At 43.5% G+C, this 22,230-nt stretch overlaps 1 protein-coding gene across 1 annotated transcript; it reads left to right on the forward strand.

Annotated features, from left to right (window-relative positions):
- Positions 1–4,492: 4,492 nt before the first annotated feature.
- Positions 4,493–21,063, forward strand: LOC125715067 (interphotoreceptor matrix proteoglycan 1). Its single transcript, XM_048986297.1, has 15 exons — positions 4,493–4,683; positions 7,006–7,172; positions 8,688–8,722; positions 9,649–9,704; positions 9,793–9,893; positions 10,018–10,167; positions 12,878–12,936; positions 15,901–16,094; positions 16,306–16,361; positions 16,491–16,785; positions 16,878–17,309; positions 17,950–18,440; positions 19,674–19,893; positions 20,277–20,487; positions 20,834–21,063. The coding sequence occupies exons 1-15, from the start codon at positions 4,494–4,496 to the stop codon at positions 21,015–21,017; spliced, it is 2,841 nt and encodes a 946-aa protein (XP_048842254.1). The 5' UTR covers position 4,493; the 3' UTR covers positions 21,018–21,063.
- The last annotated feature ends 1,167 nt before the right edge of the window (positions 21,064–22,230 follow it).

Below are 22,230 nucleotides of genomic sequence, written 5' to 3' on the forward strand. Positions count from 1 at the left end.
TACAAACGCAAATGATCAGTCGCCTGCGCCTGCCGCTTTCTCTCTTTCTGTATGGATTCATTCGCATTTGACATGCGGTCCCTATCAAGAGCAGCAGTGGGGACAGACGCCCAGACGCTCATCTGCAGGATGATGGCAGGTTGACTCTTCCCCTCATGCCAACATCAGTGATGGATACAAAGCGTTAGCTAAGGCTCAGTAAAAGTGGACCTGCAGTAATGTTCAAATAAAGTTAAAATAATGTTCCCTCAATCACAGTAATGTCAGTGGCTGATTATAATCAGTGGATAATCATTAGCTGCGTTCAGGACTTCATTATGCGACGCCTGACAGCTTCAATTCAGAAAGATCATGAAACCAATCTCTTAGTCACTGCACCACTGGTGTTGATTACTTGTCCACTAGTCCTGGAAATCTTGGTTTACATGAAGACATTAATTAGTGGTCTGATTTACTTCCAGAATGTGTTATAAACTACCGAGATGCCTGTAATCCAAACGATAACAAAAACCAGAACAATTGAGATCAAAAAACAATGACAGCCTCAAAAGAAAGAGCTTAAAACAAACAGCAGATCCTGCATCTTTATAGATAAAGGAAACTTTCAAAGTGATAAATGACAGAAACACAAAACTTCACAGGCGATTTCTGCTAAGATGGTATTTCTTTCAGATCTGATGGTTGACAAAAATATAATCAAAACTATTGGCACTATTTATACATATTTCTTGACTACATGGGATAAATGACGGGTGGATTCCACCCAAAACATGCAAATCAAGGGGATCAAAGTTCATCAGAACTGCTGAGCAGATTTGCCTTAAAGCTGCCGATTGTTAATAAGAGCGACTAGCAGCCAATCCCCTCTCAGCTGAGAGAATGAACTGCTTGGCCATGTTCCCTTGAGGAGAAACAAACAAGCGACAAAGGGCCTGTCGGGCAGCAGAGAACGTGGCTTTACGCCGTGGTACGGAGGGGTGAACGTTCCCTGGGTTGGCAGTGGATGGGGGCAGTGTGAGGATCTTGGAAAGGTGCCTGTAAAACGGCCGGGCAGAATCCACGGGGTGGGAGAGATAACAGATGCTGCCACATGAAACTGCTAACAGGATGAAGCTACTCCTGGTCTTTCGGGTAAAGCTGGATTACGTCTGAGAAGAAGATAAACAGATTATTCCCCAAACAGAGCCGGCTTTTTTAACCCTGTTGCTAATGTCACACTCAAACCTCCCCTGTCACCTCCTGCTCAGTCCAACGCTGCCAGACCCACCAGAACCATCGTGGAATGAGCCAGACCCACCAGAACCATCGTGGAATGAGCACCTCCTGGGGACTGAGCAGGGGCCCGAACCTCAGTGACCCTCTGCCTCCGTGCAGGAGGATCTAGATCTGCCAGACGTAGCCAGCGAGCCGCTCGTCTCCCGGCTCAGGGGCTCCGGATATAGTGGAGACTCCCACTCCTATAGAGCCGAACACACTGGTATTTTAAAGCGAGTCATTCCATCATGCTGCCGAAGGGGGGGCCTTCCCTCGTGCTGCTTCTGCTCGTCCTTCAAGCTGCTGGAGTGACAGGTAAGCCCTAAATCAACACTTAGCCTGCTATTTTAAAAACGATAAACAAGCAGAGCATCCTAATAAAAAGTCTGCGATATTAACCTGGTTCATTGTTCATGAAAAAGGATAAAGTTATTCGGGATTCTTGAAGTTAATTTAGAAAATGAAATTAGAAGTCATTTTAGAAAATGTTCTAAGACTGTCATCACCTGCATTTGGGAGCTCGCAAGTTTACTCAGCTGAGGCAGCGCTGAGCCCACAAGGTCGCCCGTCCTCCGCCTGCGGCTCACTTTCGTACCACACAGTAGGTCGTGTGGATTCTGCTAACGATGCCAGCTGACACTCTGTTTTTACTGAGCTGTAACGCAGAAAACCATTGACACTGCAAAGGAAGCCATGTTCTTCTATGGATTAACGGAGTTTGACCTTAAATGCTCTGCCAAAGAATATCCATCAATTTCAGATTTAGGTCCGAAGCATCGCGCACTGGATAATGAAGTAAAACATATATTAAAAAGATTATATTAAAATGATATAATGAGAAAAATTCTACCCAAACTGATAAAATATTAATTTGCATATGAATTTAGCTATAATATAATTTTGAAACTCGGTTTGTATCCCCAGAGGAGAATTTTCTATCACCCTTGAAACACTAATAAATTAAACTCACGCACAGAAGCCAACCCCCATTTATACAATAGGACTCATCCATTGTGGCACGAACCTCTTCGCGTCTTGCAAGCTGAATCTTCACATAATCATTTGAGGTTCATTTCAAACACAGGCCCAGTCGTCTCATCCCTAAAAGGCTTAGCTGGCTACACATTGGATATGCATTTAATTTACAGTGGCAGTATAAATTATAGTATAAAATACGCATTACATTGTGTGCTGTATTATGTAAATGCACCCACCAGTAAGGCACAGTGTTCTGACATCATTATATACCTGCACAAATCGGTAATGTGAACAAGTGGGTTTGAGGTCTTTTTTTAATCCATTTCATTGTAGCAGGATGTGGGGCTTTTGCAGCATAATTTGTCTCCATAAGCACTCCTGGTCTGCGCCTCTGTCAGCAGGTGTGAATATATCACTGTGTCATTTCCTCTGTCAGATTGCACCGTACATATAGCAGCGTTGTACGTCTGTGTGCGCGGAGTAACAGCGCCTGTCATGTGTGCTGGGGGCGGCCATCTCAGCCACGTTTGTAAAAGTGGGGAGATTGTTTTCTTTTTCGACAAAGAGAGAGGCGTCAGGGTAAATTACCATCAGCCGCACTGACACGCTGGGCTGTACTCCGCGTCCTCATGCACGCTGAATATACCGCAGGGACCGTGTCCTTGGGTGACGAGAAAAAGACGGAGCTGAATGGATGTTTGCGTAGCACACGGCGTGATGGATGATGCGGCAGCTGAATCCAATATAGAGGAATTACACACAACTAAACCGAGATTTTTAATCACCATGGTTGCAAATTCAGTGAAGGACTGCTGATGTCTCGCATATGGGACGCATGTCAAGGCTCAGCTCGTAACAAACAAGCGTTCACGAATACCGTCATTAGAGGCATAAATCTCAGATTCCTAAGGATTGATGAGATTTCAGATAATGGGACCTAACGGCAGTGGCACACTGCGGGCGTCTATTTTGTTGCCTATTTATTTTGGCTTACCTTCACACTGGAATGAGTGTGTCTTACCTTCACACTGGAATGAGTGTGAAGGTAATACAAAATAAATAGGCAACAAAGTAGACGCCCCACAGTGTGCCACTGCATGTAAGTATAAATACCATCTGGTCAGGCAGATCTGGTCTAAAAGTATTTTTTTCTGATTAGGAAAATCAGTTTTTTGACTATATACTCAGCTACCAACATCATGGACAAACTAAAAAACCTTTCCGAAAAGATTCTGAACCCTCACATTCAAAAGGCAGGTTAGCATCCGGCGTTCTTGGTGTAATTTACAACTGAAATGAATGAAGTTTCAGGAAAGGAAACAGGAATTAGCACATTATGTCGATCTGTTTGAGTTTATTATATATATATATATATATATATATATATATATATATATATATATATATATATATATATATATATATATGTGTGTGTGTGTGTGTGTGTGTGTGTGTGTGTTCAGTTTCATAGTGTTTTGTGTTCAGGGTCTGTTCGTGTTGAGCAGGTAAGACATGGAGCTGGGGTTCACCTACACATGGCACCTGTGCCCAGTTAAGGGAGTCTTTGCCACCATTCATGGCAAGATTTCTGGGCCAGACAAGTGGCATCTTAGCGGAATTCAGACCCACGGTCTTTAAATTCACTTGTACCGTCCAAGATGACGTGCAACGCAAACCTTCATGAAGCGATTCGTTGTCATGGTCACCATGAGATCTTCAATCACAAAGACTTCAAATAAGACCCCGGAACATCATGCCATCGTGACAGCTGATTCATAAAAATGTAGGCACAGAATGAAAGCCACGGACACACAGAATGTAAGCTCTACTAGAGTTTTTCCCAAATTCAGAACAGCTTCTAGTTGCCAGGATATTTGCTGGTACCTTCCCTACCAACAAGAGTTCCCTGCAATTCATGAGTCCATGCAATAATGTATTGACATTCACACTAATACAGCAGCACAGCGAAATCAAGTACAACAGAGATATGATAACATAGTATTACCTTTTACATTCTGGCCAGGTTCTGTAACCATGGTTACGCCCACAGGCAGTTCACAGATCCTGCATTTTCTCCAACAGTGATGAATTTCTAGTATTCTGTTTAACCAAAGAAAGTAAAGAATGTATTTAAATATCTCATACATATTTCATACGCGCATACTCCATGGTTTGTAATGTTAGACAGCAATTGTACCATCATAAATCTCTTTATTGCGTTTTCTTTTCCAGAGGGTAACAGCGGAGATGCAGTATTTGAGATGAAAACAAGGAGTTCACTGGGTCTGATGGAACTGTTAAGAACATCGAAAACTAATTTGATGAAGATATCTGATTTGGAACGGCATCGACCAAAAAGGTCAACTTTCTTCCAGACGGGTGTGAAAGTCTGTCCTCAGGAAACTGTGAAAGAGGTCATAGCGAGCCACCAAGCGTACTACAAACTGCGAGGTAAGGGCTCTTAGTGGGAGGGGGGGGGCTTCAGTGTGAACCCGGGGCCAGTCCGCACTAATACACTGTCCTTTAGTAACGCAAAAGTCTCCTTCTGATTTAACCTTCCGTCCGCACTACCACGGATCTATTTTCCCCAGTAATGGAGAATAATGTTATCGACAATTAATCTTTCTGTAAATGCATCAGCGCAACGTAAAAATTTTGCAGCACCTACATCAGTGAACTCCAGCTGAGTCGTACTTAGCGCGTGACCCTTTCCGGATTAGCTCTCTTCCTTTCCACGTCTCTTTTCTTAATTGGTTATTCTTTACGGGAATGAAGAATGCCTTTCCATTTCCTTCACGGAAGTAAGCCACGTGTGAACATGGAGGATGCACAGGACTCTCGCTACCTGATATACGCTGTTTTTTGCTTACTTGCGTGCAGCAAAGTCCGGTTTTGTGAACATTGTATGCTATTTACAACTATTGTGAGACTGTACCTGAGCCAGTTTAAAGTGCAGCTCTAGCTTATGATAAAGACACCCAGCCATCGAACCTTAGCCTGCACTGAAACTGAGGGGGAGAGAGTGAGACGTGTAGTGACTAAAATTTCTGGATCCCTATGTTGTCGCTGTGACGGTTCCTTTTATATACAGCTTTGCGTTTCTGATGTCACAGTACTGCGATATTTCGCTTTTGCTAAATAAAATACATGAATTTTCTGTAAACACATGGTTGCGTGTGAGATTAGTCAACAGTGAAGCATTTATAAAAGCCGAACTTTATTACTAATCAAAGTCAAAATAAATGCTTCTGTTATTTATCTTGGTCGGACAAACCTGTGCAAATGGCATGTTGTGCTTGAGCTATGACAAACAAAATATAAAATGCACCACTTCGAAAAAAATATAACGCTTTGGTTAAATGTGCAAATGAAAAATGGCAGAAATAAATACGTGAACAACCACTGTTATAGCTACGTCATTTGCCTTTTACACAGAGCAGTGTGAACGCAGACGTTTTTTTTTTTGTGAAAATGGTAGCGTGGACGCAGATCTTATCTCTAGGAAACTCGCGTAAAGAATTTTTAACAGTATTTTCCTTTCACCCTATTCTTTAAATGAATCGTTATCAGTAATAGATTATTCGGGGTGTCTGAATGGGTAACATTGTTTCCTCACACCTCTAGGCATAGGGGTTAGAATCCCACCTGAGCTTTTTATGCGTTACACTGTCTCCTGCCGGCACGCATCATTCCTCCCACTCTTCAGTTACACTAATTGCAGTCTGTAATTAGCCTGCAGTGTGGGTGTGCGTGCAGCCCTATCCTGAATAGCCTTGTACTGGTTGTACTGGGGATAAATGCAATATGGGATATCCACACCACAAATAATTACAAATTTCCAAGCATTTTAATATCCATTTGGGTTTTTACAAAGCTTCAGGTTCTTAATAAAAAAAGCATCTTGTAACCCGATAGACTACCACAGTTGATTAACCTGAAATGTTGAAACGGCAGTGAATTAAATGGATGTTGCCTTTAGAAAGAACTTTAATATTCATAGGTTTCTTACATCTTTAGAGTAATATTCAGATCTCTGGATGTTTTTAATTGAAAACACAGAGCTCAAGATACGGAGGTTCTATGTTACTGGAGCATTTATCATGATGCTGTGAATATACAGAAATTCACTGTGAGAAGTACATTAACTTACAAACTAAAACAAGTCTAAAGAGGAAATTTTAGCAGTGTTTCCACCACTAATTAAAAAACGATGCAATCTTCTGTTAATTAAAATGAAACTAATTGAATTTTCTTTCCACAATTGCGATAATTCTCCGGAACTTCCACAGACGCAGTAGTAGGCGCCAAGCAGACATTATTCAGGCTTAAAGCAGAGACCGAAACACTGCAGAGCCGACCCAGTACCCTTGTGTGGAAGACAGTAGGATCACTTAATCACACCTCAGTGTGGCTAACTGAAATGTTGTTCTGTCACATTTAAATGGAGATAATGTACTTACATTTGTTTGCAAGTCATAGCATGTGTTACGATAATGCTAATCACCAGGTCTGTGACCTAAGCGCTCTCTTTGGCTGCTGCTGTCAAGGAGATGATCACGGTTAGCTCTGGCTATGAAAGGCATCCCTCGAGGGGATGCTGCGCAAGCTATGAATGTCAATTTCCCGCTTTGTAGAAGCTCTATGGGCCAGAAAATCAAGGATGAAAAGCTATAATTAAAAAGTCTTTTGTGCACTTTCAAAGAATCACATCCGACTAAATGTCTTTTCCTCAGGTAAATGGGACTCCATACACAGCTGTGTGTCTTTTATCAGTTTGCCAGGAGGCGATCTGGGAAGCCTTCCGGATCTTCTTTGACAGGATCCCGAGCACGGCCGAGTACCAGAGATGGGTGCACAGCTGCCAGTTTGAGTCACTCAGCATCGCGGACCTGACCCGGAACTTCAGCAACTCGCAGGAGCACATCGACATGGTGTACCGGGTGAGTAATCACATGGTGTACCGGGTGAGTAATCACACCTCCCCCCCGCCCAAGTAATGCAGCCTGTGCAGGAACTATCAAACTGACACAAACTGGGAACCCTGGTCTTCATTTGGCAACGTTACAAGGAACCAAGAAGCGGCTTCGGACGTCCACAACACGTCCACAAAGGAGCTCATGGACCCAGCAGTGACCTCACTCTGCCAAACCTGGGATTTGACCTGATGACCTTCTCAGGCATATTACTCTAATCTGCTGAACCACAACCCCCCCCCAGCAGAATCACAGGCCACCCCCCACTGCCTCAAACCAGTTGCAGCTTCCTTTACTTATTTGAGGCTGGTTATGTTTATATAAACTGGCTGCTTCATATTAACTCCCCCACACATTTCAGGCAATCATAGATTTCACAGTTACTTTGTACCTCCATGCTGGGACTTCGAATCCCACTTCTGCTCTGAGTGTTGAAGTTGCAGGTGCCACATGGGGCTGGGTTGGGTTCTCTGATTTCCCCCCGCAGTCCAAAAGGATGCTGGGAGTCTAACGGGCATCCCTAAATCACTCGTTGTATGTGAGTGTGCACGTTTGTGCCCTGCCCCAGCCTGGCATCCAAAAATTACCCGTCGCGTGTGAGTGTGTGCGCGTTTAGCACTGGTGCCCCATCCAGCGTTCACTCTGCCGTGTGTCCTGTCCTGTTTTGCCTGCTAAGGCCTGCGTCATTCATAAAGGTTTAATTGCTTCAGAATAACTTCACTATTATTTACTTCAACCAATCAGTGATGTGTATATGGAAGATATAATAAGTGATTTTACTAGTTACATATATTTGCGAGTAATTTGAAATGGCATGATTTTATTTCAGGGATAAATCAGATAAAGCAGTAAGTCTTTCCTTGAGCTAATCCCAGTGCCCGTGGGATTAAAGTTAAGCGTATTTGCCTGTACATTCCTAGTCTTTTGGACGCGTTGCCCAGTCCTGAAAGTAATGTAGCATTGTTATGGGGGAAAAAGGACACTTTTGTTAAAATGTAACACAGGTTAAAGAGAAAAGGCACTGTGCAAATATTAGGGTGACAGAGGAGGAATGTTGCTGTGGTTTCCCACCAGTGTCGCGATTGACTAATGAATGCATTTATTTAATTAATAGTTTTACTGACTCTGCTAGTCATTGTTATTTGTCCAGGGTAAGTTGTATACCATGCCCTTTGGATCCACGATAATGTCTGTGATGAATCAGTAATAATGTCAGGCTTTCTATTCCCTGACAAATACCCAGCTGGCCTCCATCGCGCTCTCATTATAAAGCACAGTATGTCCTTCTGGGGGTCAGATCATCACACACACACAATATTCTATTGTTGACTGTTACCAAAGCCTGTGCACTTGACACAACATAACGCATTACACTGTAATCATTACATTTAGCAGAGAAACTGTGTGTGCATGTGTGAAACTGCATATTATATTACATCCGGTGACATTTACTTGTATTTTTTTCCTTCTTTTTTCCCGAAGAGAGTGAACATGCGAGATGAGAAGCTTCGTGGGCGGTAAGCGCACAGAACAGTTAGGGCACGGACTACAGCGAGGGACGAGGATAGGTGCCTGATTAATGACAGCAGCGGAGGGGTGGCGGGGGGGGGGGGGGGGGGACAGCCCACACAGATTGCTGTCATTATCGGTGCATGTGAAACACATTAATATGTCAGCACTCATGCAAACACTTCGGTCACAGAAGAGATTAAAACGCTACATAGCTATGACCTGCTCCTGCAGCCAAGGGCATTGCATTAATAACTCATAGGTTGTGGGTTTGAATCCCAACGAAACACATGTCAAATAACGTGATGCTTCTCTCTACTGTAAGCCAGTATGGGTAAATGAACATACTACTGAGATTAAAAATCAGCCGTGGACTTTTGTCCAGACCAACCACACATATGTACCCATAATGCATTTCGCCGGTTGGTGGGGGATAACCATAGGTTCTCCCATCGGTCACTAGTAAAAAGCCAGACGGACAGATCCGGCCTGCCTGAAATTCACTGTTCACAATTAGAAACTTCTCGTGCTAGTTTATTTTTTTTAAATAAATATAAGGCATCAAAGATTAATAAACTCATTTTGGTTCTATGAAATGTGTACCTACGGCTCACATGAAATTGCCTTTGTCTGCAAACACTGTGCTGTCTCTGCCATAGCTCTGATGCTCTGGCTATATGTGACAGATTCCTGCCATTTTCTCCTGTGACATTAGCCTGCTTCCCACATCGCTGCCACATTCACAGTGAGACAATTGGTGCCCTGGGATGAACAAAACCTTTTTTTTTCCATTTCCTGCATTCTAGACCAGTCTTGCTTAAGCATTAGACATTATCTTGGCCCAGTTTTATTACTGGATGGCATCTTGGTTACTTTAGGGTCCTATGAATATATGGAGCATGTATGTGTGTCTAACAACTGTTTCTAACTTCAGTGGTGATTCTGCAATAAAGACGGGGCCATCGACTGAGACCGCAGCTGAAATAACAGGTACACAGCCTGTCACAAAACCATGTGCCATTAAAAACACAATGTGCAGAAGGAAGATTATGTTTAAAAGAAAACACATCGTGTGCAGGTCCAAAAGAAATTCCAACAGAGACACCACCCTATGGTCCAACAGCAAGCAGACCGGGATCTCCTAATGATGTCGCAGATGTCACCAAGACTACAGTGGAGGTGAGGATGCCTCCCCTGAGCTGCCAGAATTCCTATATGGCCTGATATTTTTATGCAGGCTGACGGCAGCTGTCTAGGGTGGGGTAGCTTCTGAAGGCTTAATGACTTAATGATATTTCATCAGGAGACTGAACTTCCCAACATTGTGCCGGAGCAGCTAGTGGAGCAAGCGGTAGAGTTCACCATTACGATTGTGAACCCGGAATATGGCCACCTTCTGAACGACCCAGACAGCCCCCAGTACCATGACCTCACCCAGAACCTGCGAGATCAGGTACAGGTTGCTCTCTCTTTGGGCTCCTTCCCCTCTCTAACAGCCACTGTAAGACAGCTGAAGAAGCTGCATATCCATTAGGATGTTAAGACCATCTGGAGTGAATGACCTTACTGTGGCTCAGCAAATAAATCCAGGCATGATCTAGACCTTTGATCTCACCGCTCCTGACGAAGCTTTGTCCCAGCTCATGGGCTGCATCCTTTGTAGGACACGGTCCATGTAACCTTAGTAGGCTGCTTGAATCATGGGCTGTGTCGGAATTTAGGGGAAGAGGGAATTTACATTCGAAGACTGGGTATATCACAGCGGTGCGACAAGGCTGTCCCACCTCCGTTGCAGCCCAACATATCTGAAGTTTCGTTGCGCAGGGGTAAAGTGGGTGTGTCCCAGCTAGGCGATAAGATGGGCGCAAAGGATCAATTGGGTGGATCTTTCGCGACTCTGCAAGAGAAGCACGCATTTCTAGACCGCATTTGAAGGTGCCTTCGAGGTGGGACAGCCTTGTCGCACCGCTGTGATATACCCGGTATTCGAACGCAGCCTTGGAAGTAGGGCTGCAGCTATCGATTATTTTAGTGATCAGGTATTCTATCGGGGCGGCATGGTGGTGCAGTGGTTAGCACTGTTGCCTCACGCCTCTGGGACCCGGGTTCGAGTCTCCGCCTGGGTCACACGTGTGTGGAGTTTGCATGTTCTCCCCATGTCGTCGTGGGGTTTCCTCCGGGTACTCCGGTTTCCCCCCACAGTCCAAAAACACGCTGAGGCTAATTGGCGTTGCTAAATTGCCCGTAGGTGTGCATGTATGAGTGAATGGTGTGTGAGTGTGCCCTGTGATGGGCTGGCCCCCCATCCTGGGTTGTTCCCTGCCTCATGCCCGTTGCTTCCGGGATAGGCTCCGGACCCCCCGCGACCCAGTAGGATAAGCGGTTTGGAAAATGGATGGATGGATGGAGGTATTCTATCGATTATTCCATTGATTAATCGAGTAATCGGATAAGAAATACTTTTGAGAATTAAGAGCAATAGTAACTATTCAAAAAAGCAAAAATAGACGGGTTTCTTAAAATGATGTACATGTTGCTGGAACACACAGAAAGCACTTTGCTATTTATATTATATTATTATTATAATAATTATTAATATAATTAATATAAATTTAAATATGTCAAACTAAGCTAACAGTTTATCTGCATACAAGCAGCTTCTGTTTTACCTTGTATAGCTTTACTGTAACCTTGCTGCTGTGTGAGACAAACGGCGGTGGATGGGAGCAGCTGAAAACATCGCTTTTCTTTACCTTTCAGCTTGTTGAACAGCTGGTTTGATTACGGACTCTCGCCAGCTCTTTACCAGTAAAGGTTTAGTAGCGATTTACAAGCACTGCTGCTGTTTTCCTTCACTGCACCTGAGTTCACCATCTCTGTAACGGAACCGTCTCTTTGCTCTTAGTGTATAGACGGGCTCCAGCTCCATGTTAAACTACGACAGCATCATTTTCACTGCTGTTGTGTTATCAGTGTTTTTTGAGGAAAAATAGGGGCTGCTTGGACTGAATCTCGTTATACTTTTTTTATTCACACATATGCCCATAAGTTTGTTTCTATCGCAGGTCTATTTCAGCCGCGAATGTGAGTGAAACGCTCGCGCTTACCTTGTACCGGTTCCGCTCTGTGGACTGGATGCATAGACTGGGTGCTTTCTGTGGAGATGTTGAATCATTGACGTTGTGCTATTGTGGAAAGCTAATTCGGTTTTACAATGGACACACTATACAGTATTTTCGCCTTTCTTTTGTTTGAAATGGTCCCAAACTCTAGACATTTTTCTTCTTCTCTGACTTTCCTCACTATTTTCCCTGTCTTCCTCCATCGCGCCATCAAATCAAACCTGCTACACGTAATGCAGCGTAAGCACACTGTGCGACAGTAATAATCCTCCGGGTGAAACACGGTGATCACTAAGCAGTACGTAGTCGTGCGGATTACACGAAGCATGGAAGCAAAGAATTTGCATCGAGGATTTTTTGTAATCGAGTTAGTCGAGTTACTCGATGAATCGCTGCAGCCCTACTTGGAAGCAGAGCACAGCCCATGCTTAGTGTGGTCTTCAGTACAGCATGGTGACAATAGATGTTCAGACTATGAAACACAACAAAAGCAAAAATAAGAAAGGATGATATTTCACACTTTCTGCCTTCTTCATATGTATTAGTGTGATGATATTTGTGACTGTTGAGGTTTTTGGACAGAGGCCTGCATGTACAAAAAAGCAATCTTCAACGATTATGGGACAATTGGTGTGGTTTAATTGGCTATCTTGATATTCCATTAAAGATGATTAATGTCAAAGAGTAAACTAAATACCCTTCAAGAACTCATTGCTCTCTGATCTGATGATCGCATCTGTCCATGTCATTTTGTTCCTTAATCATAATCACATTTATTCATTGTCAGATCACTTATTTATACTGCTGGCAGGCAGGATGCAATTCTGGGGAGGGTAGCAAACTTTAATTTCAAGATTTTTGTAATCTAGGATAAAATCTTACAAATGCAGTTTTACAGAGATGAGTGAAATATCAGTAGTGGTCACAGACTGATGATTCTACTAAGTACTTTTACTACTAAACTTGAGATGTTATCTACTCCGACATTGCACTGATTGTGGGTTACGTATGATCTCAGTATTTGATTGCTTGTCTTCTCAGATGCAGCAAAGTTTTGACAAGCTACCCGGATTCAAAGACATCAGCGTGCTGGGAATAAGGTTGCATCCCTACAGTTTTTTCTTTGAATATTCTTTTATGGCGACATAAAGAATTCCGAACGGCCGAAAGCTGGTCAGGTTAAAATGTCCATCTTTTTGGCAATGTGTTGTTTCCTGACAATGTAGAACGTGGGGGTCTGCAGGCAGGAATTTGAGTTCCACTTCGCCTCTGTCCTGCACAGCCGCAATGCACCCGTCTGGCCAGACTGGCATTTACAAACATCCATTAATTGGTTCTGAGCAGCTCCTTTGGACGTCACGTTCTTCAAAATACAGAGAAAAATATTAGAACTGCAGTCTTCGGTGAAGTGCGGACTGGTGCTGCACTGGAATGGAAACTGTACTTTGAATTGATTAAATCTTCAACTGTACAGATTACACTGTTACACAATGTGCTTTAATAATTCATATAAATATTAAATATAATACAATTAAAATGATACATACTTTAATAAGTGATGCATGTGCGTGTAATATATATATATATATATATATATATATATATATATATATATATAATGTGCAATATCTTTATAACTTCAGAAAATGGCAGACAGAAATAATGACTAATTATTTTTCTCTTTCCCTGTTTCTGCCAATCGCAGCGAGGCACTGGAGACTGATGGGTAATTGAATAATTGAATAGTGATGAGAGACCTCTGTGCTGGTTCCTGGTGGCTCTCTGTTGAATATGTAGCTAGAGCAGGGAGCTGGGCCACAATCCACACTGACCTCAGCAATGGCAGGCCAGCACCCGCTTTAATTACCTTTAGCGAATTGGCTCAACGGCAGCATCAATTGGGGCTCAGTGCAAAGTGAAATATCAATTGGAAAAGCATCAGGAGCAGGGATGGCGAACCTGTCCGCACACGGACAAACGCGTCTGGACCAAGAATCACCTGCGTCCATGGTGAAAAATAAACTACATAGTCGACTCTTTTTAATACCATGTCCTTGAGGAAAATTGTGTTTTGATCACAATGGCCATCACAATTAGCCAAATTGTTAGGCCTTGATCAGAAGCACAATGAAGACAACCACAGCTGGATGTGAGAGACTCTTTTTACTCAGTGCTTGGCAGTGGGCCAATTACAAAACAAAAAAAACACCTTTTTGCGAAGCCACAAACATGTCATTGAAAAACAACATGCACTGCACACTTCCTGCAGCTCCCGGAACACACAAAAATGTCACTGAAAAACAACATGCACTGCCCACTTCCTGCAACTCCCAGAACACACAAACATGTCATTGAAAAACAACATGCACTGCACACTTCCTGCAGCTCCCGGAACACACAAACATGTCATTGAAAAACAACATGTACTGCACACTTCCTGCAGCTCCCGGAACACACAAACATGTCACTGAAAAACAACATGCACTGCCCACTTCCTGCAACTCCCAGAACACACAAACATGTCATTGAAAAACAACATGCACTGCACACTTCCTGCAGCTCCCGGAACACACAAACATGTCATTGAAAAACAACATGCACTGCACACTTCCTGCAGCTCCCGGAACACACAAACATGTCATTGAAAAACAACATGCACTGCACACTTCCTGCAGCTCCCGGAACACACAAACATGTCATTGAAAAACAACATGCACTGCACACTTCCTGCAGCTCCCGGAACACACAAACATGTCATTGAAAAACAACATGCACTGCACACTTCCTGCAGCTCCCGGAACACACAAACATGTCATTGAAAAACAACATGCACTGCACACTTCCTGCAGCTCCCGGAACACACCAAAACTCACAATCACTTTGAGCAAGAGGGACAGACCAGTATGAATCGCCATGGTCACCTGACTCTCTTACCTTCCTATAGAGCAGGGGTGTCAAACTCCAGTCCTGGGGGGCCAGAGCCCTGCACATTTTTGGGTTTCCCCTCGTTTTACACACTTGATTCAACTCCTTCTGCTAATTACCGCACAGCTCTTGAGCTGAATCATTTATGGTGGAACAGGGAAGGAGCTAAGCTATACAGGGCTCCGGCCCCCCAGGACTGGAGTTTAACACCCCTGTTATACGGTCTTGCATACGCCACCAGTCAAAAGTTTTTGCACATATTTTGAGAAGATTTTCTACCTATGCATGTTACTCACTTAACGTTTACTACAAATACACTCAATATTCTTTACTAACAAATTAATTTACAGCATGTTCACTATCTGAGTACCTTTATTAGCAAGAAAATGTCATATCCTTCATTCATCAAAGTAACCTCCTCTAGCAGTTATAACAGCAGAGAAAATGCGATGCATTCTTTCTGCAAGGGACATTAAACACTGCTGTGTTTCAGGGGATGAAACAGATAACTAGCGCATTTAAAGCTAAAGGACAGCCTAGGATGTGACTCTGCCATCACCACACACCCAGTTAATAGGGTGTCAGACACGCACTGCTACACACTCTTTCCATCTTATAAAGGACACTTGCTTAATTCGACTTACATTTTCATTTATATTTATTCACTCAACTTTCCAAAGCTTAACAAGAATAAAAATCTGCAGTTTATGAAATAAATGGAAAAGTGGTAGAAACCTGTGGTTGTGCAAGACCTTTTGACTGGTGATGTTCCTCCACTGTCCCAAACTGCTTTTCCTTCTGGGTCGCCGGGGGGGGTGGGGGTGGGGTACCTCCACTGTCCTCCTGTTCAAAATGCTGCCCGATGGCACTGTTATGTTGTTCAAAAGTTTTATCTGCCTCTCCAATCAGTACCTTTTGGATTCAAGACTTGATGACAATAAAGGATTAGTGTATGACCCTCTGTTAAATAATATCAGTGAGCAGCTCATGCTTGTCAAGTTTAGTAGTTATATTGTGGAAAACTTGTAAGAGAATGTAAGATACCGAAAGCAAAAAGATGATCCTGACAATCCACAGCGATCATACAGAGTGCAGCGTATGGCGTCTTCTCATCCCACGATTCTGCTCTTCACACGCAGTGGCATATCCGTGCACTACAGTGTTGTGTTTGAGATGGACGCGGAATCCATCGACGTTGCTGACAAAGAGGCGTCAGATGGGGATGGGAAAACGGCCTCTTCTGTTACAAAGAGCCTGAAGACGATGATAGAGAAGGTCCTGACCAAAGGAATCGCCCTGCCGGTGGATCTCAGTTCCCTCAACTTTGATCCAGGTTTGGCAGAAGATTCAAAGATTCATCCTGACTTACGATTCAAACGGCAGCTGCATAGAAACTGTCAAAAACTCTACTTCATCACTATCTACAGTTTAAATGTTATACCAAGTGTTTGCTGTTCCATACTTTGCTAAACAATCATACTGCTACAGCAGATATAGATATTCTACCAACATTTACAGTGTTTCCTTCTTCTTGTTATACAAAGTAACCCAACCAACCCCCACACCAATGCTGGAAGGTTCAGAAGTAATCAGTGACGTGGTGAGTTACTGCCTGCTTTTCCTACTCACTGCTGAGATTCTTTGCATTGTTGCTTTACAGAAATGAGTAAGTTTGGCTACATATATATTTTACATATACATTATTTTACATATACATTGTAAATGTAAGCCACAGGACTCAGGTGGCACTGGTGACCTGACAGAGTCGACTGAGGAGCCTGTGACCGCGATGGAGGAGACGCTCCTGGAAGTTCCTCTCACCCCTGAGGAGACGGCAGGCATGCAGCAAGCCGCCACTCCGCCCACTGCGACCGGCAGTGTCCCGGAGCTGATCACCGATAGGACTGTGAATGAATCTGAGCCGACAAGCAGTGATCTTGTCGCAACAATGCCGTCGATGAACAAGCCTGAAGAAATCAAACCAATAATTACAGACGTGACAGAATCCATTCATGAGGACAATGGTGAGCTCACTAAAAGACTTCACTCCATCTGTACCCTTGGAACAGGATATTTTCCAGACTCCCCGATAATCCAGTTTCTACCTCTGTTCCAGAAAAACACCCATTCGCTCCGACTGATGACATCAGTAAAAATATAATCCCCAGCAGCGGTCATGAGTTTGGTCTTGATGTTCAGAATACTACTGTTGACCTCCAGTCTAATATTAATGACTGGCAGACTGAGGACGATTCAAGTACTGATGAGCTTCAGCCTGATGACACCATTGAACCTCCGAAAACTGAAGACTCACAGGCTGAGGAAGTCACTACGGGTGCAGGATATCTGCCTGACCCTGCTGAGACTCTGGTCCTTCATGTAGATGAAATGACTGACAGAACCGTCACTGGAGCAGAAGAGGATGTCAGTAAGCGAGGCTCAGAAGATGACTTGACCTCTGGAGACGGAATCGTCACTCAGGGTGGGCCGGCAGGCGTGGAAGAAGGCTTTCCGAAGGTGACCTCGCGACCTGATACCAGCACGGCAGGTACGAAAATCTGAATAGTGAATCAGCATCAACGCACATATTTGAACAGTGACTACGATTTGATTAGAACACAGTATTGAATAAGCCAAGTAGCCGCTGTGTGACTCAGTGGGTTGGAACATCGGTGAAATCAGATGGTTGCTGGGTCACCTCCTTCAGCAAGGCCCTTAACCCCAATCGCTGGGACTGGCTGCCCCTGCTCTCTGAACTTTGGATAAGTTAATGTAATCCAGGATTATCAAAACTAATAATTCCAGTGAAGGATATCATCTCAAATGTCTGCTATTACCGGGGTAATCAACAAAACTGCAATTTTTAAATTAAATTGTTATTTCCCAGGAGCAGCCCTTATCCAACACAATAAGGTATTGAACACTTTTATTTAACCAATTTATATAGTATAATACAATAATAGGCATTCAAAATAGCAGGTCCATATATAATATAACTCTGCCCTACAAAAGGCTTTGTTATGGCTACATTCGGGCCAGAAAAAATCTCTAAATATTAAGATTCGCTGCTGCCATTCTTCCATTAGCAAATAAATAGTGTCACAAAATACAATGCATGATTCCTTAAAAGTGCATTTCCTGCAGTGTTATGTGCTCCCGTCTCCCCGTTGTTTATTCCACATAATCAGAAGACAGCGTCAGTGGGGAGAGCCTGGAGCTCGTGGATGCCGATTCCACGGCTGATGTCTTACTCACAGAGCAGCTCCTGACCACGAAACCACCCACCGAATTCATCACACCTGATTCACAGGGATTCACAACCGCCGACTTGTATGATACCGAAGAAGTGACTGTAGGTACCCAGACTGATTCAGACATTAGGGCGGATGACGTACTCATAGACGCGACTCTGGCAGCTATTCCAACCCGGTACAACCAGACAGACGTGGTGAGCACAGAAACCATGGACTTGCAGGACTATGGCAGTGGAGACCATCTGGAGACCACTGTGGCTCCACCACTGAGGTACCTCACCACTCCTTCCATGACTACAGCCAGCAAGGGCAAGGAGTTAGTGGTGTTTTTCAGTCTGCGAGTCACGAACATGGACTTTTCTGATGACTTGTTCAACAAGAGCTCCCAAGAGTACAAAGCCTTGGAGAACAGATTCCTCGAGCTGGTGGGTAAACATTGTTCAACATTTTGATTTTCTCAAGCATATTTGTTTTATTGTGCTGCTAGTAAATGATACTGGTGTATCTCTGTAACTTAATTCTAATCACTAACAACTGAATAATCAGAGTGAACAACTGCTGCACGAATGTATTAAAGTCTGTTAGGAAAATAAGCAACTGTCTAGTGAACGCAAACAAAAAATCTTTATATCTAGAAGCGACACATGTAGGAATGGGAAACTCTGATTGCTTTTTGAAAAACAATCCGAACAGGAACTCAGAAATGAGATACCAGTGTTTCACAAAAAGAATCATTTTGGACCGAAATATATTATCAGCAGGGGTCAGGAGAAGAGATGTGAGATGTGTTGTAATGCTGAGGGGTGATGCGTGGGGATCTTGAAGAACCTGCAGATTCAGCAGATCCAGGTTTCTCACGAGAAAATCCTGAAATGAACCGAAGCATCTGCCTATCATTTTACTCCTGGAGACAATAGATTTGAGAAGCCTGGTTTGCCTCCATTGATTCTCCTTTATTTTAGAGAATGTCATCTGTAACTAAGAGAGTCGAATAATGTGCATATTACTATGTAGCTAGATCATACAAATCATATCAAAATCTGTTAGAATCGCTAGGCATAGTAGTATGTATGGTACAGCCAGAGCCTGCAAAAAATAACTAAGACTCTCAAATATATAGCAAAAAATGCAGCCTATTTTCACCATCTTCTAATCCAGTGTAAACGGTTACACTGGAAACAGGAATCAAATGGGATAATTGGAAATTCAATCAATCGACAACTGCGTAATTAATTGCCATTATCTGGATGGCTGAGCAGATAAACTACAGAAGAACCATTTGACAAATGGAGCAAAACAAACAGACAGCAACTGACCTGCCCCGTTATACGAGTGCCGGTAGTGAGACGCGGACGTTTTGAAACTCTGTATCATAATGAGATACATCCTAGAGGCCATTTTGTGAAATTTCGTACACATAAAACTGGATACTTGACAATTAGTGCAATTATATAGTTTGTTACTCCTAACTCAGTAGACGCAGGTTATAAAATGCATTACAAACGGGCCCTTCAGGACCCAGGGGAACCCCGTCAAGCACAGAATCCTGCTATGTGGTGTGATGGTATTTGGCAGGTGTCACACACTATGCAGGGCAGCACTGCGCTTCGGTCCCTATTACGACATTCTTTCCCTAAAGATCATTTATTATTTTCCAGTTACTTCCATACCTGCAGTCCAACCTGACAGGATTCAAGCAGCTGGAGATCCTGAACTTCAGAAACGGCAGCGTTGTAGTTAATAGCAAGATGAAGTTTGCGAAGTCTGTGCCGTACAACATCACTCAGGCCGTGCACTGCGTGCTGGAGGAGTTCTGCAGCACGGCCTCCAAGCGTCTGGATATTGATATCGACACGCGCTCCCTGGACGTGGAGCCTGGTAAGTGTCGTTAGATGGAATGAGCTGATAGGTCGGAGAGGATTAATGTTTATCGTTATACAAGATTAGCCCCAATAGCTGTGCGTTAATATAAAAGACTCGTTTCACCTGTCAGGAAAAAATAAAAAATACTCATTGATGTTGGGGAAACTTTTTGTCAGTTCGTGCTCGTCGTTCCCATACAGTTAGCCGTTTATAAATAACTATATATGGTTAAGACTTTTATCACGGTCTTCACCTCATTAAAAAATCAGCGAAAGGTCCTTCAGGGCCTTCAATGTGTGGTAATAGGTGGGCAGTTTGCCAGAGGACAGGGATAATGGGCAGAAGGCCGGCGTGAATCTCATTCATACTAATGCAGCTTCCTCCTCGCTCCGTTTCAGCTGATCAAGCAGACCCTTGCAAGTTCTTGGCCTGCAACGAATTCTCTCAGTGTGTCGTAAACAGACGGAGCAAAGAGGCTGAGTGTTTATGTGACCCTGGCTACATTTCCCTGGACGGCCTGCCTTGCCAGAGTGTCTGTAACCTCCAGCAGGCCTACTGCCTCAATGGGGGGCAGTGTGAGATTATTCCAGGGCACGGTGCCATTTGCAGGTAGGATCAACTCCCTTTCTACAGCAGAGATATCTCTATCTATAAATATTTACTTTGATCCTTACAGTTTCACATCGAATGCAGTCTACTGTTACACTACAGTTACAACTACTGCTATTATTATTATTATTTTGATTTATTAATGAGACCAGTAGATGACTCTCCGAAGCTATGGAGATTCAGCCACTGGACGTCCTCTCTGTCCTGACTTGTCCGTCTCTGATAACTTGCCTGAGAACTGGTGTCTTTGCGATGCCACCCTGAGTGACAGGAAGACCTGCTCCTACTCTGCCTGAACCGGCTCTTCTCGCCTGCTGCTCTCACCTGTCTCTCTCAACCTTTTTAGATGTCCTGTAGGTAAATACTGGGACGTCCAAGGAGGGCGCTGCATGATTCCCCTGCCTGTAGAACCCTTCCTCCTCACAGCCTGCCTGCTGGGATTTCTCACCACTGTTTTTGCGGTGATCAGTTTCACGATGTTCATACACAGAAAATGTACACTCACCAGAACGACAGCAAGTTCGGTGTAAGCAGGAGCTATTTTGGCAAAGTGTTCATTTTAAAGGAAACATGCACAGGGGGTTCGAGTCTCTGCTCCAGCTCTACCTGTGTGAGGTTTTCATCTTCTTCCCAGGCCATTGTGGGGTTTTCTCTAGTCCCCCTCCCCAACAGTGCAAAACCATGCTATCCAAAAACATTCTAAGGTGAATTGGAGTTCACCCAGGGTTATTCCCTGCCCTGCCATGGGTTAGCGCCCCACCCTGGGTTATTCCCTGCCCTGCCATGGGTTGGTGCCCCACCTTGGGTTATTCCCTGCCCTGCCATGGGTTGGCGCCCCACCCTGGGTTATTCCCTGCCTTGCCATGGGTTGGCGCCCCACCCTGGATTATTCCCTGCCTTGTGCTGTAGCTCCTGGGATAGACTCCCGACCCCCAAAAACCTACATTGGACAAACAGGTATAGAAAATGGATGTATGGGTAACATGCATTTATACATACAATCTCTGAACAGATTTTTGTCTACTCATTTCAGGATACAGTCTTTGCTGTTTTATAGACAAACTGACAGTAGTTTTACACTGAAGAGCAGAATGAGAGTAAACCCGGTTTTTGAAAGTGACGATAGTGCCCTGACTCAACTGGCGAGCTCTTTGTCTCGCTTGGGGGTTACTGATAATTCCTGGGAGCCCAGAGAGGAAGACGCATCAGACTCAGTCGATAAAATAAACATTTCATTACCGAGGTAAAAATAAAGCACAGCGCCAACATCCACGGAAACTGCAAAACATAACAGCTAACATCTCCTGGCGTGCAGCTGACAGTCACCCATTACCTGCTCTTTGGTTGTTTTTATGTTTTATGTTGGTTTGTCCTGCTGCTCTAACAAGCCATTTGCCTCTTCTGTCAACAGTACAGAAATGTTTTCTCTGTAAAACAAACTTATCATCAGAATAACTCTGCGTCAATCTCTGCTGTAGTATTCCCTTTAGGACACTATCAGTCAAGGTTTCTTTTTATAATATATTTTATATTATATATTTTATATATATATAATATAATATAATATAATATAATATAATATAATATAATAATATACAATATATTTTATATATTTTATTACTGTTACACAACCTTGATAATGAAAATGACGTCTGAATGATAAAATTCCGAATCCAAACAGGAATCCCATCCCTTCCAATTTGAATTCTCTTCGGCATTCCTGATTATGGGCCAAAACTTCAA

Source organism: Brienomyrus brachyistius, chromosome 19 (genome assembly GCF_023856365.1).
Source record: "Brienomyrus brachyistius isolate T26 chromosome 19, BBRACH_0.4, whole genome shotgun sequence".
NCBI classification, from domain to species: Eukaryota; Metazoa; Chordata; class Actinopteri; order Osteoglossiformes; family Mormyridae; genus Brienomyrus; species Brienomyrus brachyistius.